Consider the following 18,654-nt stretch of genomic DNA (forward strand, 5'->3'; position numbering starts at 1 on the left):
CTATCTATCTATCTATCTATCTATCTATCTATCTATCTATCTATCTATCTATCTATCTGTAGGCCTCAAAAATAATTAAATGAAACGAAAACAGATTTCCTTTCAGAAAAAGATAAGTAAAAGTGATTATTGTAATGCAGAGAAGAGCAGGATCTGTATACGGGACTGGGCAGGACACTTAATGGCACAGGAGACATGTGAGTGGAGAGGACCAGTCATTATCCAGCTGGTAGGTCAGGTGGATCCAACATGTTGTGAACTCCAGTCTTATCGTTTGACATTGATTTGGTTGCTTTTTTAACCGCGGAGGTTTTTTTTTTTTTAATAGTCAGAGCTGCGTCAATTTACACAGAAAACACCGGAAATAAGACGACTTTTCAACCAAAGTAAATGTCTTTCAGCTACCTGAGCAGCTGTGAAAAGTGGAACATTCCTCAAGGCCGACTTTACTTCGAAAGCTTCAACCAAAAGTTGTGTTTTCCATTCATGTGTGTTTTACACAGATGTGAAAGCTGGTCTGTTCAGAGATTACAACACGCTCCCGCTGAGAAATTTAAGGATTAAGTGAGTGAAGTTTACTCGGATGTTTATGTTTTCTTCATTTTTCCCTCCAGATAGCTTCCACCCTTTTTTCCTCCGCACTCTCTCTTTTTGATGACAACGTGTGGCGTTAACTCGGGTCGGCTGACCAGGGTCTGCTGTCAAACTTTGGTTGACATGGATTTGTTGCACCGACGACGAACGGACTGAATACTTTTGGGCATTTTCATCATTCACTTACAGCTGCGAAGAAAAATACTTATTGCACCTATTTTTTTTTTTTTTTTTTTTTAAAAAAGCAAGTTGCCAGTAACTTATTAAACTGAAGCCATGCAAAAGTTCAATTCCAGCGGTAGCCACAGCAGCACGCTGCCCCGGGACGCGGAGCTCCAGCTGCGGTTAGCTGACAGTGGAGGAGCCGGGGAAGGGAAGGAGAACGGCGCCGGGAAGCATTTCCTCACCCAGCCTGAGGAGGAGAGCTCGGTTTGCACCAAGAGGAGGATGCTCGTCGGTTTGGATGTAATATGTCTTTGTGTCGGTAAGAATAAGTGTAAATTTTAAATGAATGGTTTTATGCAAATACTTTTCCCAATGTTATAATGCGAGAGAGAGTTCAGTTACACTCAAATGTCCTGTAATTCCTATTTAAATGCACTGAAGGCCTGTTTTTCATAACTTTTAAATTGTAATTATATTTTTTTAAAGGTCCCACTACCTCTATCAGATTTTGTCTTTGCACGCTTGTCAACAGCAGCTTTCGGGAGAGAGAGAGAAGGAGAGAGAGAGGGAGAGAGAGAGAGAGAGAGAGAGAGAGAGAGAGAGAGAGAGAGGGAGAGAGAGAGGGGAAAACACATTGGATGGGGATTTGTAAAAGTTAACGAAGCTGCAAAGCATTTTTCCAGAAGTCAAATGGAAACTGTTCAAAAGAAAACTTAAGCTCAGTCCCCTCTGTGCACGTGGGGGCAGGAGGGAGGGGAGGGTGGGAGGTTTGGTGGTGGTGGAGGGGGGGGGGGGGGGGGGGCTCAGCTGGCAGGAGCAGCTGGAGTTGTCCCGGGAATTCATCTGTTCCTATGGTAACCCCCCCCCCTCAACCCCCCACAAAAAAGTTCTCGGGAGAAGGACGTGGGAATTGGGATAAAAACATTCCCGTGCTTGTGTTGTCGTGCCGAAAAATGAGCTCTGTTCATAGTCAGCCTCTGTCACTGCAGGATTACTGAGTGTCACTGTGCTCAGCTGGAGGACTGTGCATGGTTATAGTGCAATACAATGTACCAGCAGATTTCATAAGCAGAATTAGAAACACATGGACAACAACCTTCTGGCCACTAACAACCATAATAAAGGGGGTAAAAAGTTTCTGGATAATTAGATAGAAATTGCTGATTGATTCTGTTTGATAGGGGATTTAATAAGCTAATTGTGACAAATAATAATTGTTTTTGTTATTAATCTCATCAGTTATTATTATGTTTTTACATTCTAGTGTTTATGTTAAAATGTTGAAACTAAAGATTACTTTGTATCCCAAACCTAAAACCCAAACGTTTTTCACTTACAACGAAGAAAAGCAAGCAATTGTTTTGTATCTGTACAAGTCAAACAACGTATAGATAATAACATGTCATCGCTATTCACAACATTTGATCAGACACCTCCATGTGATAAGTTTCGATCAAATAGTGTTTTGGTGCCATATAAAACTGCATAACTGTGGTTATCCCAGGTTGGATAATCATAGTTGGATGAATTGATTCTTTCTTTATGCCTCAAAAGTTCATGAATTATTAGCAAAACTGATTTTTTTGTTGGCAAGTATTGTGTCAAAATCCTTAAATGTAGCAAGACAAAAATACAGAATGTTAAAATCTTAAATTAAAAACAGACTTTTAAAATAAAAATGAAGAATTATTGGCAGTACCATATTCTTAAGTGCCCAAAGTATTTAGGTACAGTGCTCTGACGACTTCCTGTTCGAGGGTTAGATTTTATTTATGCATCAACATGTATGAAGTGTTTTCATGATGTAGTTTTGTCCACAAGGTGCTTGGAAGAACTTATACGTATACTTTTGGGTAGTTTAAACTACAGCATTGTTGGAGATTAGATTTTAGGAGATTATTCTACATTGGCATTTGTTGTGTTAATTTGCCAAGAATTAAGTTTCTACAGCTGTCAAAGAAATGTAGGAAATGAAAATGTTTCTCTCTTAAATGGGAATACTCCAGCAAAGAACCAATACTTTAGAACTGTACTTGGACTAGAGTAAATACGTACTTTCCACCTCTGGTCAGTCTTGTGAGTCTGTTGGAGGTACCCAGTTCCACTTTGGGACCTGCTGTACCAAGCTGATATATTTGCAGTTGAGTGACACAAAATGTAATTTCATGTTCAATTTCAAGTTTCGTGTCGTCATCTCGCATGATTGCCATAGGGAAGGGAACATCAGTGTTGTGTGATTGAGTGGTTATCTGGACCGGCTGCAAACACGAGAGAGGCGGAACCCGTCTAGGCAGATCGACAGGTCGGTTGGCGGTTAAAGCATAGGAAGAAGCCCCGCAGACAAAATGACATTGTCATTGCTGTGTTATTCTTCACCCCTGCAGGTATGCTATTAGCTGTTTACTCCGCACACTTGTCAGCAGCTTTGTTCTATGTTTATAAAGTGGCTAGTGGCCCAGCATTGTCAGCGCGATGAAGGAAATGGTCTCATACACTGAGCACACCACTTGCTCTTTATCAAAACTAGGTTCCCTGACCCCTCTGATTTGATTACAAGACTTAGACTGAGTCACCTAGCCTCAAGCTGGACACAACTGATAGGATATAGTGATAGTAGTATAGTATGGTCATTCTCATGACTGAGGTCGATGTGAAATACAAGGTGCTGGGGATGGAGCAATTTGCAAAACTCATGTTTGATTTGATACAGTGACGTGTTTCTGATACCAGTAACGGAAAAAATGTCTAAGAACCTTTCACTGTTTATTCAATTCATTACAACCTTCAACATTATGAAAGTACAAGCTACGGTTTTAGAGTTTGTGATGAAGCAATGGAGTTTTTCCTGACTCATTTAGTCCAGTTTCTCTGCAGGAAAAAGTGATTTACAGTGTTATCAAACACAACCAGATGTGCTGACATCTGCAATCATGCAATCATCTCAGATCAACAACTCACCACTGCCTATTAAACAATACATGTTGTGGATTGCTTTTTATTGGATGACAGAGCACAATATAACATATTGTTATACCCATACTTGCCACTGGTAGAGCTTATTAACGTCTGCCTCTGTCCTGTTAATCGCCAGTCAGTTATCAGCCTAACCTTGACTCATCTGTGGGCAGTCAGTCATGAATACCCTGACTAATTAGAGATGAATTGGGTCCTTTATCTTGCAGAACCCTCTTATCTTGACTAACACAATTTTCCCTTAAAAATGCCATCGTCATACTCCCTCAGACGGTTGACCCGCCAGCGTAATTCATCCTGTGAAGGGGCTCATTGACTACTGTAACTGTGGAATTTTACCCTGAAGCATCCCATCCTCATTATGTTATCAGCTCAAGAGGGATTCCACAGTGTTCCTTGGTTTTCACGGCCTCTACACGTGTCTTAGTATTTACCTCACATTTAAAATTCTGACATATAGACATATAGTGTATGTTATGGCATTATGAAGGGGCTTCAATCTGTGGAATACTGTTATACTGATGACATTAAGTGAGGACTCACATTACCTGATCAGACTCTTTTCAGCACCAGGCTTGTCTAAAATCGTTGTACTTCGGTAATAAGGCAGAGTTGTTTGTGGGGCTGTTCTGACATGCACATGATAGATTCTTCACAGAGATGGATTGTTCTGGTTCAGCTCAGTGTCAGTAAGTTCCTTGTAAACAATAGAATGCAAATGCCTGAATCTGTTCAAGTGTTTGCTTGTGTGATAAAGTTTGTGCATGCATTCCTGGTGGGGCCGTAGGAGTTTGACTGGGAGAGAGCTGACAGAAACTTCGCCCTGTGGCTGCATCTAAGATCTAGTGTCCAGCCAGCCAGGGGTCAGGAGGTGTCGGGTGTTTGTCATATCTTCTGAGCATGCAGGGACAGGCCTCCCAGCCTGCACTGCTGCTCCCCTCCTGCACAGGTGGTCCTCACTCTGTCATCACCCCAATAAAAGCCAGTTATTGACTCTCTTAAGAGTAATTGGGAAATGACTGAAAGTGGCTCTTGAAAACCCACTATTAGCTTATACAGCCTAGAGGACCATTATCATTGCCACTAGGCTTGACCTTCTTCTAGATGTTAGTTGTGAAACAGCTTCATTTTCACACATACCTGATGTTAGCTTGGATCTAAATAATGTAAAAGGGAAAAATTAGTCATAGTGTTGATAAATTGTATAGGGATATCAATTTAACACAATAAAGTGAGTTCATTAAATAGTAAATCTTAAAACAAAACTAGTTTTTGGATAATACAAAGAGAAAGCTGAAATCAGTTGATCACTGTTGTGTATAAGAGTGAGTTTTTGTTCTAGACGTGAAGCAGCATGCCAGGACAAGAGCCCTAGTATCTTCCTGAGTGATCACAGCACCCTCTTTCTAGTTTATTACTGCCTTTCCCCCTTCTCCTTTTCTCCTCTTTAGTGCAGACAAACTCTATTTTGGGAAGATGTCCCAGCAATGTAGTGAGGTGTGTGAGTGTGTGTGTTCTATGTCTGCATGTGATTTTTTTGGGCGGGTGACGGGTTTATGCTAGAGGATTCCTGTTTTGGCAGAGAAAGCTGCCTAGTGAGTGAGACAACAAGAAGCCAACACGTCACAGCATGTCAGTGTATGTAGGGCCAGGGATATTAAATTGTCTGCTATTTGTATGTATGTGTGCGTGTGTGCATGCTTCTACGTAAAAGTGTGGGTGTGAGTGTTTGTGTGTGTATGCGTCATTGTGGCTGCTAGCGCAGACACCCTACTACAGCTGCCATGTGCATGTTGTTTGTTGACAAATTAGCCGGTCCTGTTTTGCTTGCACGTCTTAGGCCCTGATCAAACACACTCTGAAGTTATGGAACACATTGGCGTCACTCTGTAGCTGACAGATGGAGAGCCATTAAAAGTGGCTCAGACAAATCATTAGCTAGTGGAAGAAGTGATTTTGCTGACTCTCCCTCGTTAGTGTATTAATGCATCTACTTCCCATTTGACAGCACTGCAGAGGTTCAGGAATCCATTAGCTGCACCCTCCTTCAAACAGGCACCATAGACGCATTTGCTTTACTTTACTGTCAATACGTCTTCCCTCAACCATTAACACACCAGAGCCAGCTTAGGCCTTAGAAATGTCTCAGTTTCCTGTGGGCTGAGGGGCAAGTGATAGCCTGAATGAGGGAAGAGTCCCTGGGGGCGGCAGGAGTGGGGGAGTATAGTGGGCTGTGGAAAGAGAGGTGTCTGAAGAAGGGGTTTAGGATCTACAGTAGGGGTCAGAGGTCAGACCCAGGGGCGCCTGAGGGATCTTCTTCTCAGCTGTCTGTTTATGTCCTCCTGAGGAAGTAGTACTCAGAGAAGGATCGGAAAGGTTCAGACAGCAAATAGCTTCAAATGTACTTTTAATGAGGCAGCTGCAATCTTCTCCTCGATGAAGGTTCCATAAGTGCCAGGGTGGTCCATAGGTATTAACCGTAATGAGTGAATAAAGATGTGTGCAGCGCTCTAATCCCCAGTGCTCATTAGCTAGAATGGGTTTGGGAGGCTTACCATCAAAGTATCTACCTGAATCAGAATACAGCCTCTAGCTCCGCCTTTGCGTCTGTCAGAACTAATGACTCGTCCTCTTCTGTCTGTACCCACATATGGAGACTTAGACAGCCCCCCTATGGCGCCATGGTTTGGTTACCCATCATTGGGACCGTTTTATCATTGTGTCACATCTCACCTGCTGGAGCCTTTCCTTCCTTCACCCTCCCAAGCTCCACTCTGTAGTTGTTCCAACTGCACGTTCCCCTGCAAACCAAAACACACTGACTAAACAGCCCTGCAGCCCTCAAATCTTTCCATACATGCTCCCACAATCAAGCCGCTCTATGCCAAATACCTCCCCTGCAGTCTCAACCACAGCCTTGTTTCGATCTCACATTGCAGACTTTCAGACCTCACCTCACCGTACACACCCTTACCTTCACACCGCGAAACCCACCACAGGGCTCCTTTAAAGTTTCCAAGGTACTTACCACAGTGGCAGGTCCTTTATGTTCCTGCTGAATCAGACAGAAAGACAGACAGCCCACTTCAGGCCTCACCACTCATGCCCTGAACTCCAGAGCCGGGCTCCAGGAAGCAGGTCAGTGAAGTGTGGAGAGAACAGAAGCAGCTGTTGGAAGCATGTCTGCACTGGCCAGCGGTAACAGTAACAGTGGTAAGGGTAAGCAAGAGCTCTCCTGGTGTGCTGGTGAAAGGTGAAGCAACATAAAGAGAGTTGGAACTACCTTGCTCTCAAAAAACATTGTATTTGTGTTTACAGGCACTTAAATATTAGCATTTTTGCGAGCAAGGTGCTTTCAGCTATTTCTCACTAGGCCTTTTTGGAAGCCACTGTATATGAGATACATGCACCATACGCCTTAAAAAATAGCATATTTTTTGTAGTGGGGTAGGAGGGGGTAATGATGAGCTTGTGGAAAGAGAAATGATGCGGTGGGTATCTACTTAAAGATATTGCATGGAGTCCAGCTGCAGCAAATGCTGATGATAGCAGATGGTTAGCACAGATCCAGGAGTGTTGTGGCTCCCCAGCCCCTCTTTGTTCTTTACTGATTAGTCTCTTTGTGCTACCATCAGGGCAGACAAAACAGATCAGTCTCTAGGAACAATCCAGCCAATTATAAGAAAAAGAACAGGCATCTGTCAGTGCAGGGGGTTGCCACTCACCCTTGTCCCACCTCTCCACTACCTGGCATGGCCCACCCAGGAAGAACAGGAGAAACCACCCTCTAGGACACTCACATACAGAACATGCCACCCTTTAATTGAGTTTGTGACAGTTTGTGATTTACCAATCATAATCACAGCTTTGGTGCGAATGACCTCATCTCCTGTTACAGTGTTACCTGCCGTGCAGTACAACAGTCTGTGTGTATGTCTCTGTGCTCTTTTGTGTGCTTGAGCCAGTGTTGTGGTGCGTACAGTCTTTTCCCTGACTGCCTCTTTAAACAAAGACTTTTTTTTATATCAGGTGAAACATAAAAGACTTGGCTTTGCCCCTAAAGTACCTGACTCGAACTGAATAGCGATTAGATGAAAGAACAGATCAAGGCTAGCTTACCGCACGGAGACAGCTTTGTGCAGTTAAAGTCGTTGTTGCACAAATAATTGTACAATCCCACCCAGCCCAACTGCATAACTGCTGTTTATGAGCATGTTAGACAGGCCATTACACTGCTTCTTGTAATGTCATTACCAGGGATTATCACGCTTGCAAAGATCCAAATTATGACACTTCACAAGTCAGTTCACCAGCTTATTATTTTTTTTGCAAGGTTGACTTGATGGTAAAAAAAAAAAGCAGCTTAAGATTTAGTTGGGAAACATTGGCACACGCAAGCTGGTGAGGGGCCCAGTGAGGGTGGACCACCCCTGAAGGGTGCTGCAGCAAGCTGGGCTACAGCCCACGCTCAGGCCAGTCCTAAACTGCAGGCCAGATGGACCTGTGTTGACAGGTCACTAATTGTCTGTCCTCCAGCTCTATCAAAGGGCAAATGTAGAACAAAGCCTGTACAGTCGAATATTATTGGGTCTGATGAAACAGATGGCCATTGCTGTGGCTCTGACATAGCTTTAGGCTGAGTGTCATGCTAATCTATGAGGATGCTCGGCCTGTTGGTCCCACAGCAGCAGCATTCCTAGGAATTCATTTGGGTCTGTGATAGTGCATGTTTGCCTCAGTGCATGTCTTTAGGGTTGTTTGATTTTATGTGGTTTGCTGGGTCTAGCATGGTTTATTTGGTTATTATAGGTTGGTTTAGTGTTTTTTTCAGGCACTGGTGGGGTTTTTGTGGTTTGTTTGGTTGTCTGTTAGTCTATGCGGCTGTTGATTTGGTTTGTTTGCATCCAAGTGTGGTTCTTATGTGTATGTGAATGTGTTGAGTCTGTATGTGTGGTGGGGGTATTCTGCTGGTTGAGGCGGGGTCGTGTTTACAGAGCGGGTCCCAACAGAGCCCAGATCTCTGACCCTCACATTCCAGAACCACCGCTAATCGCCTCCGTCTGCTGTTCTCCATGGAGAAACCCTTGCCGCATCTCTCTTGGCTTCATCTCTCCAGTTTTCTCTCACCCCAGTATTACTGCCCTTACCCCCATTTGTCAATTTCCTAGCCTCATGGCTATGCATTTTAGCCTAGTTTGTAGTTTGACGCTGTATTAATCAATAGATGTTTAGCAATATGACCTTAACTGCTACCACTACCATCTGCCCTCTTTTCTTTGCACTGTGCCTTTAATCACTTTCCCCATCGTTGTTTTTTTTATTTCTTGCTTTTGGTTGTTGTTGTTCTCCTCTCACAGTGAGCTCATTCTGGGCTGTGGTCATAGATGTGTAAATTAGAACCAGAACTGTTTCTCAGAGTGAGGCACATATCCCCTCTACTCTCATTCCTCCTCTTTCTCCTCTTCTCCTTCCTTCCTCCCTCCCTCTCTCTTTCTTTCTGTCCCTTTTGACTGTTTGAAAGCATTCCTGCTTTGAGTGTCAGGCCCAGCGAGCAGCACATTTTGCTCTCGCTGTGTAAGCCGACCCACTCCTCCGCCTCCTTTTGGGTCCCCTCACAGGCCTTCCTGGCATGGCTCTCTTTTGAACATGTCTTGGCCAGGTGCGGAGGTTTACTCACAGCTGCCTGACAGATGATGTGAGGGTCTCCGGAGTGTTTTTGTGTCTTGTTGTGAAAACTGTTTTAATGTAGTTGTAAAGCATAGAGGTTGACTGTGACACAGCAGCTTGTAGTTTGTATAGCACTGCGCAGATGCTGAATAACCTCACATGTGGTTTCTAGCACTGTCACTTTGCTTTTTATTTGTTGGTCAGCATTGAGACTTTGACAGAACTCAGGTTGAGGTCGATTTGGTGGATTTGTTTTATCTATTTAATTTAGAAGCTTTGCAGCTTCACCACAGAGGAATGACCTTTGGTTCATGGCCATTAGTGCCGAGTCTGTTCATGGACTTCATGCAAAAAAGGGAAAACAACACAAACCATCAGTGTTGGCAGACCTGAGCTCATAAAATAAGCCGCTATCTGGCTCAGTACTTCATGGTTCCCATTAGACCTCCATATGTATTAAAATGATCCCTTAAGAAGTCAATGTTCCTACTGTTATCCTGAGTGTTTGTGCCTTAATGGAGAATCTGTCCATTACATCCCTGTCAGTGTAGCACAATATTGATTATTGAGAGAGCACTGACCATATTGTGAAATCTGATGAGAACAGATGAGGGGGTTGGTAATAGATGGGATGAAAAGCAAAAAGATCTTTACAGGATATGCCACAAAACTGACCTGATTTACATAAAAATCAGCTTATCTTATGGTAGAGTAAATGTTAAATGCTGTAGTTTATGTTGCAACAGTTGAGGACGCTATACATGTTTTCCTTGTCGTATAATGAGAACCTCCAGTGATTTTACAGCCAGTAAATTTAAACATCGTCCTCCAATCATTGGTCAATATGTCACTATGAAGTATAACTTTGAATCTTAAAATTACTATGATGCTTTGATTTCAATGCATACTGCACACAAACTCTCTCTCTCACACATGCACACCAGGAGTTATGTCAAGTCAGCAGGCTGAGCCCGCTGGATGTCGGATGTTTTTTTTTTCTTTCAGTTAAAATGTATTCAAAATGCAGCGTATTGCATTACAAGCCAGTGAAAAAAAATCACACCCACTGAATTTGAACCAGAGATGAACCAGACCATATCTCATCAGGATACTTTCCAGGTCTCCACCAAGGTATAATACACACAGATAAGGGGATTATGATTGGCAGATTAAGAGATGAGTGTTCATTTTATGCAGGTAGCAGGAAGGAACCATGCAGGAAACCCTTATACAGGATATTTCTTTTTAAAATAACAAGAAAAAAACTGTGTGATGAAGTTCTGAATCTGAACGAGTGAACTATTGAAGTATTGAGTCTAATATAGGGAGTTGTGAATGAGTGAATGAAGGACAGATTTTGGACCAAGTACAATTATCTGACTGTGTAAACTGATATGAACAAATCAGATTGATTTTAAGTCATCAGTTTTCTGTGGTATTTCTGTCCTTATAGACATTAAGACAATGTTTGAATGTAACGCAGGCCTACTCAACACCAACACCACTAACTATGGCTGCAACATAGTGTCCACGAAATCATACAATATAAGATTCAATAAAAGATTTAACTACAGAATTAATATCAGAGCTATTTCATTGGATTGCATTAGATGATACAGGTGTACTTAATAAACTGGTAACACATAGTAATAACTCAATAGTTTGAGTAGATTCAACTACCAATTGTTGTGAAAGCAGCAATCCTAACCACGAGAACTCTAAACGAATGGGTCTCTTATCATAAATTCTTGCATGGTAGATAGCACCTGAATGTGTGTGGTACATCAGTGCGTGACAGTGTGTACACGCAGGCTGAAATTAGCATTATTTGCGTTGGTTGCACGTGAGACGAGGACCTGTATACGTGGCGACTGAATGACCTGAGTGAGAGATCAGGGTCAGATGAGAGGTGTTTCCTATCTCTCACTCTCTCTTTGTTGACGTCACACCCTCTGCTATCTGCCTGCAACGTGTTTCCCTTGTCTCTTTCCCCCTCCACTTCCTCACTCTGGCCTCTCTTGGAATATATGGAAGCAGGCCGACTTTTATCTGTATTTTGTCTTTCTGTTAGGGCAGCATGACTTTGACTACAGAGGTCACCAACACACAATTTTAACACACACTTCTAATCCAGTTTGGTTGACCACGCCTGGCTATATCTCAGCTATAGTCAGACACGAGTTATCTCGTCATGTGTTTTCTGTGCTGATAGCCTTAAACCTATAGATTATTACCCTGGTTTATCAGTTCAGTGATGCTGAATGAGCAGTATTTGTGTGTTAGAAGTAGACTGGATGTCTGTGATAGCTAACACACTGAATAATGGCTAAAAGTGAAACAATGCTAATGTGGAAAAATCTCATAGAGGTCATAGTTGCATACTTTTGGCCAGGTATTCACGTCCCGCCCTTAGTCACTTATAAATTGATTTAGCATGCTTAAAGACTTGTTTGCGTGTCATTGTTTGTGGTTTTAAATGTGTATTTGGCCGGATTTTGAGAGTGTATCCTGTGTACTACTCAGTCACGTAGTCCAAGAGATTCCCTGGCAGGAACAGTGTTTTGGCCTGGGTGCGTGCCAGCTAACCAGCAAGCCTGGGATGACAGAGAGAGGCACAGAGGTTAATGATTAGTCCCATGTTCTTGCTGCATTCCATGGGGTGACAAGAGGACATGGGATAAGGGACAGAGAACTGAAGCAGGCCAGGCAGGCTTTTACCGGGCAGTCGGCCATTAGTTTGAAGTACAACATAGAATAAAACTGTACAGCTCAGCCTTCGTTTTGGGGGATAAAAACCCTCCATCTCCCTTTTTGGTATCGTTAAAATGTTGTGCAACTTTTCACCAATAAACTTTGACCGTCAGACTGTGAAGTTTGTTTGCTTAAGTGGGCTAGACCATGACCCCCTTTTCACCTGATACAGTAATCTTGCGATTAGTGACCAGCCAGGAAACGTAGTCAACACATAATATTAACAATTGTTAATGTAAGATTAGATGGATTCAATAAAAGTCCCTGCTATTCACCGGAACAAGCAGTCATTGTTAAACAATACCTTGTTCTTCTTACAGTGGGTTTATTGTCTTCTTTTGGCACATAAAAACTCTCTGTGTAACATGCTGTTTAATATCCTCTCCCTCCTTCCTCATCTTAATTCTTCACTATCATTCCCATCTCCCTGTCTGTCTATCATGCCTGTCTGTCTGTCTGTCTCTCTCTATCTCCTTGTCTCCCATCTCTCCTTCTCCCCACTCCTCCAGTGGAAGCAGCTATGAGTGGAATGCTTGATCCCCCGGGAATCTGGAAATCATGTCACCAAATAACTGAGACTCTTTAAAGCGGCCCCCCTCTTCATGTTGCATCCTATGCCATTCTCCTGTGTGACAGGAGAAGGCAATCTTTATATGAGCCGACTGTAACAATTATCTCTGTATGTTGCTCTCTCCGTCTCTCTCTCTCTCTGTCTGTGATCCTTGTTGCAGAGACCACATGCTCACAGACATTCATCAAGCCATCTTTTGTTTTTTGTCTGCCTCCCCTCCCTTTCTTTGCCCCATCTCATCAGCTTCCATCCCATTCTTTGCGTGTGAGTTGAAGGCAGTGACGCCGTACAGGCGAGGATTCTTCTGTGGAGACTCCAGCATTACCTATCCCTATGTGGAGAGAGAGGCCATCCCAGACAGCCTGCTCATTGCTGGTGGCATAGCCATCACTGGCCTTACAGTAAGACAATGATACCTGTTAAGAATTGGCCCAGGGCGTTGAAGTTGTCATCACTTTAATATGATGTAATAGAGCATGTGTTTGTTTTAAGAATAACACACACATACTGTCACCGTCCCTGTATTTGTGCAGCTGTTTTGAACGACTTAACCAGTTTCTCTTGTCTTATTTCCTTCTTAGATTGCACTGGGTGAATGTTACCGGGTGCGTTTCCGAGGTGTACACTCACGGGCATTTGTTCGCAACCGCTATGTGTCATGTCTGTACAAGGAGCTGGGAAGCTTCCTGTTTGGTTGCTGCGTAGGTCAGTCTCTCACTAATATGGCAAAGCTAAGCGTGGGGCGCCTGCGACCCAACTTCCTGTCTGTCTGTAACATCACCTATGCGTCCATCAACTGCACACCGGGCAGCTATGTGTCCCAGGTCACCTGCAGGCAGCACAACCAGAAGATGGTGGAGGAGGCGAGGTATGTAATGTGTGTGCATGCAAATTTGTGTTAAGACATGATTTGCCTTGTTTACTAAGGGTGGGTATACACTAAGTTGACTCTACAGTACTCTACAGTATCTGACCTTCGGCATCTTTTATTGATATCTTTCAGGAAGTCCTTTTTCTCTGGCCATGCTTCCTTTGCCATGTACACCATGCTCTATTTGGCAGTAAGTCACCTCTGCTTTATCAACACACACACACACACACACACACACACACACACACACACACACACACACACACACACACACACACACACACACACACACACACACACAGAAACACACCATCACATCTGGAATGTGACCCTCACATTCACCTGAGCTTGTGTTGTGTAATTACAGTATTTTGTACTGTGCAGCAATGTTGGGGGAATATTGCAGCTCTCACTTTCGTTTTAGTTATTAAAAACAACATGATCCTTCCTCCCTAGAGGCCAAGAACACCATGTGCAACTATTAACTAGATAAGCTAATTAAACATGCCAAACACACACCAAGACATGTGCTGGTAAATATATTCACACATTGTGATCGTGAGGGAGGAGAGCTTTGAGAGCAGCAAATTCTCCAAAGGCATCCTGCTTCAAATTGAAAGGGTTGGTGAGACAGAGAGAGGAGGAGGAGGAGGGGAGGGGGAGGTAGAGGGGTGGTGGGGGGGGGGAGTAAGAGAATGAGGGGGAATGTTTTCCACAGGGGAACATGAATAGATGAAGAGACAACACGGACAGAGGAGGCCTTGTTGTGGGTCTCATTTAGGGGAGGGGGTAGAGGGCTGAATATGCCTGCTGAGAGATCGACAGGCTTCTTTCAGCAAGAGACACCCCTCTCAACCTCCCCAGCACTCCCCCATCTCTTCATCTTTCTCTCACACTGCACTGCCCAGTAGTCATGGGCGCATTGTGAGAGAGAAACAACAGTTAGAGCGAGACAAAAGCACATTATTATCCTTAAAATGTGCACATTCCACGCGTATTCCTCCTCGTTAACCCTTAAATTATAGTTTTATGTGACTTAAGTCATTTATTGCGTACAGCTAAAATGAATGAAATGTGAGAAATAAGAGGGAGGAGAAAAGAAAATCACTGCCTCTCCTATTTGCACTTTTGCACTATAGAAGCCCAAATGAAAAGCAGCTCCTCTCTGACCAGAAAGACAAGGATGAGTAGGGGGAAAAAAGTACTAACGAGAAGAAGTGGTCTGAGAAAAACAAGGACTTCAGTGTATGTTATCCCTGATTTCTCTCCTCACTCCTTTGTTTCTCCAAACACAGACTACAGGCACAAACACAGCCTTGCATGCAAGTTCGCTGCTTGCTAGTTTTTTCAGCAGACTGTAGACAACCTGGAGAGAATGTGTCAAACCTGTAGCTACATGCCACCCGAACCATAGCCAGCTGCTAGTGTTTAAGGCAGGAAGAGTGACACCTGCTCTCAGCTGGGATAGGGAGAGGGAGAGAGGGACCCGGTGAGAGGTCGGCCTCACCACAGGAATGTAGGCCACATGCTCCCCAGTGGTTGATGGGCCCAGACGGACGTCCAACCACCTCATAAAGCTAGCCCTGCATCTGCATCACACTCGCCCTGTGACCCATTTTTTACAGACTCAAACATCAATATTGTAATGTAGCGCTGAACCAGGAGACGAGGATGAACAAAGGGAGGAAATGGGGTTTAGATGGTGTTAATGGACTCATGCCAAGCTTCTCTTTCCCCTCTGGGTAGCAGAGTGTATGCCTATGTTTTGCATAATGGGCTCTGCCTGTGTTCATAGAATTTGTATTATAGGTAATAATTATCGGTTTATGTTTTTGGCACACACGTTAACACACAAGCAGCCATATGTATATATTCACCCCTCTGCATAGGTTATAAAGTGAGTAAAAATATGATATTAAAACTAGCTTCTTTTTCACAGTTCTACCTGCAGGCACGGTTGTCGTGGCGAGGAGCTCGACTGTTACGCCCACTCATACAGTTCCTATTAGTGATGATCGCCATCTACACCGGCCTGAGCCGCATCTCTGACTACCGTCACCACCCAACTGATGTCCTCACAGGCTTCATCCAAGGAGGGCTCACTGCATACTGGGTGGTATGTTGAAAATTACTAAACTTGTCTAAATAGTTCTTTAATGACAGTTATCTCTGTCTTTACAGGATTTGTTTCTCTCTCCTCTCTGTTGACTGAATTAGCTTAAACAATAGACTCTCTCACCACTTTCCTTACCCGGATCTCTTGTGGTGTGTATGAACAGTAAATGATTGACAGCGTGCGTGATCTGTGTATATATCCTGACATTGGTTTTGCATCTGTGCCTGCAGGCCTTCTACATCTCCTCAATGTTTAAGCCATGTGCCCGTCCAGACCTGTCTCCCACTAACATGTCCCTGGAGAGTCCACTGTCCAGCCAACAAACTGTCTGTTAGCAGGCACATGCAATCAGAAGACAAGTGAAGATGGACTGCAGAAAGACAGGGCGAATGTCAGATAGCACAGGTGAGGAGCAGAGAGAAGAGAGAAAGAGAAAGGGAATCATATAAAAGAAGGATATGATTAAAAGTTGATGGAGTACAATCTAACACATGCTTGCTCTTTTGAGCATACTGATACACAAACATAGATTCACACAGTAATCTAACAACTTCACACTCTCACACATGTGAAATACAAGAAGCACATTTGACTGCAAGTCAAACCCGTCCAGTGAAAAGAACTGCATAGTATATTACAGATATTTTTTTATATATGAAAAAAAATAAAAATGTCTATTTTTCAAGAGGACTTTTAGAAGCTGCTAATGTTGATAGTTGCCAGTTGTTTCTTCTGTGATGGAGGCCTTTGGTCAGTGCATTCAGTTAGCTTTCAAAGCACAACTGGTCACTCTTTGGTCCTTTTGTGAGGGAGGAGAAAATGCCAGCCTCCTCTTTTTTTTTTTTTTGATCTCCTGCTCAGCTTGGAAACATCACACAGCAGCTGTGAACTGATGCCATCAGACCTCAGACATAAACACAGCTCTGTACCGAGTGACAGACCTGGTAGTGATAAGGAACAAGCACTGGCTTTAACTTCTAACCATCTTTACCTTCAGTGGCTTGATGTGCCGCTGCTCTAATCAGACTACCCTGCCTACGATCACTACGATTTAACAATCATCTGTACATAAGCAAAGAAAAAAAACAGTATTTGTGCTGTAAAACAATGTTGTCTTTCTTTATTTTTTTGAGTAACCAAGGCAGTGTCGGGGAGAAATCTGACCAGGTAACTATCTTTCCCCTTCACTGCCGCTTTTCTGTACTAACCACTTTGACTGTGTCTCAGAGGTGGAGGTTTGACTGAATTTTTGTAACCTTTGACTTTTGTCTCTGAGCTGCACCTTGATTTATGCCACTCTGACAGGAGAGCCCTCCTGTGCGTCTTTATTAATAGCACTTGAACGTACATAATGGAACCTTCTAATTATAATCAATATTATATATTTTATCACAAGTTTGAATAATCAGTGTTTATTTTTGTTAATGTCAGACTCATACACTATATTTGTTTTTGTTGTTTTCTTCTTGAAATGATAATTATTCAAATTGAATGTAAATAGCAATGTCATTTTATAAACCACACAGAATTTCAAAAGTATTAGTTCCAGTTTTGGACAGTTTTTACATGTTTATGTAATTGTTTATATTTACGTTTGTATTGATCAGGTACGGAAAGTTACTATTGTATCTGTTGTAACTACTAGACTGAGCCACAGATATTATCAGAAAGCTATATTTTTTGTGTTCCCAGTTATTGTTGTTTGTTTATTTTGTCTGTGAATGCCAGAAAAGGCAGAAATAACCACTGTACTCAAAAAAACCAAACCAATAAAATGAATGTTGAATGTTTTTAATTTCTTACGTCCTCTATTATTTCTACCTTGTGTCAGAAAAACTGAAAAAGCCATCTACCGCAGTCCCTTTCATGCTTGCCAGGCACACACACATACTTAATCTCTATGTCACAATATTTATGTCAGCCATTTGTAAGTCAGTCAGCATACAGCCATTAATTTTTTACAAACAGGATGCCAGATGCTGCGAGGAGGTAAGGAAATCTGAGCTGAAACAAAATATAAACACTGAAATGATAAGTGATTTAACCTCCTGTTGTGTTTGGAAGCTTCCACTCCAGTGCTCTCCTAGTTTCTTTCATTACTACAGCTCTCTCTCTCTCTCTCTCTCTCTGCCCCCTTCACACCCTTCCTCGCTTTGCCCCTTCCCTGCTCTCAGTTCTTTTGGAGTGCAGTGGAGCATGATGGACTGTTTTAGGGGGTCATGCTACCATGGAGATGCTTAGCCAGATACAGATTGGGGCGTCTGAGGCATTTTCTTTCATTTCTTTTTTTTCTCTCTCCGATCCACTTCCAGGCCGAGGAAGGAGAATAAAAGGCAGCCCAGATCAGAGAGAGAGAGGGTTAAAGAGAGAGAGAGAGAGAGAGAAGGAGGGAAAGCGACAGTAATGGGTGTGTACATAATGCTGAGGTAAGGGGGACAGACGAGCAGGAAAAGTGGTCCAGTAATGAAGGGAAGGAGTAATGGAGCAGTTGGCAGAACAGATGGGGCGGTAGATCGGGGAGAGTGAGGGTGATGGGCGTGGGGCTTCGATGTGGGAAGGAATGTGATGGTGGTTTTCAGGCCTGTTTTGTTTCATAATACTGTAACTAAGGAGACACATTTCATTCCTGAGCAACATATATGCCTGTGCTTGTGTGACAGGTTCTTGTCTATCTGTGTCGGCTTCACTATTTGTTATTGTCTTATGTTTAGGTGTGTGTGACTGAGCTGAGCGGGAGTTAGGCTGCTCCAGTGAGCTGAGCTTACACACCCTGTCAAACATGACATCTCGTTTACACTGTGACTGGCGTCCTCCTCGCTAACCCTTTTGCCCTAATGGAAGTGAATGGGGGTCGACAAGCAGAGGCAGATTCTGTATGTTCAGATTATTAAGGTCTAGGCAGAAGGGCCTCACTATTTACACTTCTGTGATTGTGCACACAGAAGG

General features: G+C 43.2%; 1 protein-coding gene across 1 annotated transcript; it reads left to right on the forward strand.

The window, feature by feature from the left end:
- Positions 1 to 262: 262 nt before the first annotated feature.
- Positions 263 to 17,498, forward strand: ppap2d (phosphatidic acid phosphatase type 2D). The gene is made up of 6 exons (XM_044332159.1): positions 263 to 1,078; positions 12,965 to 13,122; positions 13,303 to 13,589; positions 13,725 to 13,782; positions 15,532 to 15,708; positions 15,939 to 17,498. The coding sequence occupies exons 1-6, from the start codon at positions 871 to 873 to the stop codon at positions 16,041 to 16,043; spliced, it is 993 nt and encodes a 330-aa protein (XP_044188094.1). The 5' UTR covers positions 263 to 870; the 3' UTR covers positions 16,044 to 17,498.
- The last annotated feature ends 1,156 nt before the right edge of the window (positions 17,499 to 18,654 follow it).

This window comes from Thunnus albacares, chromosome 17, assembly GCF_914725855.1.
Source record: "Thunnus albacares chromosome 17, fThuAlb1.1, whole genome shotgun sequence".
Classification (NCBI taxonomy): domain Eukaryota; kingdom Metazoa; phylum Chordata; class Actinopteri; order Scombriformes; family Scombridae; genus Thunnus; species Thunnus albacares.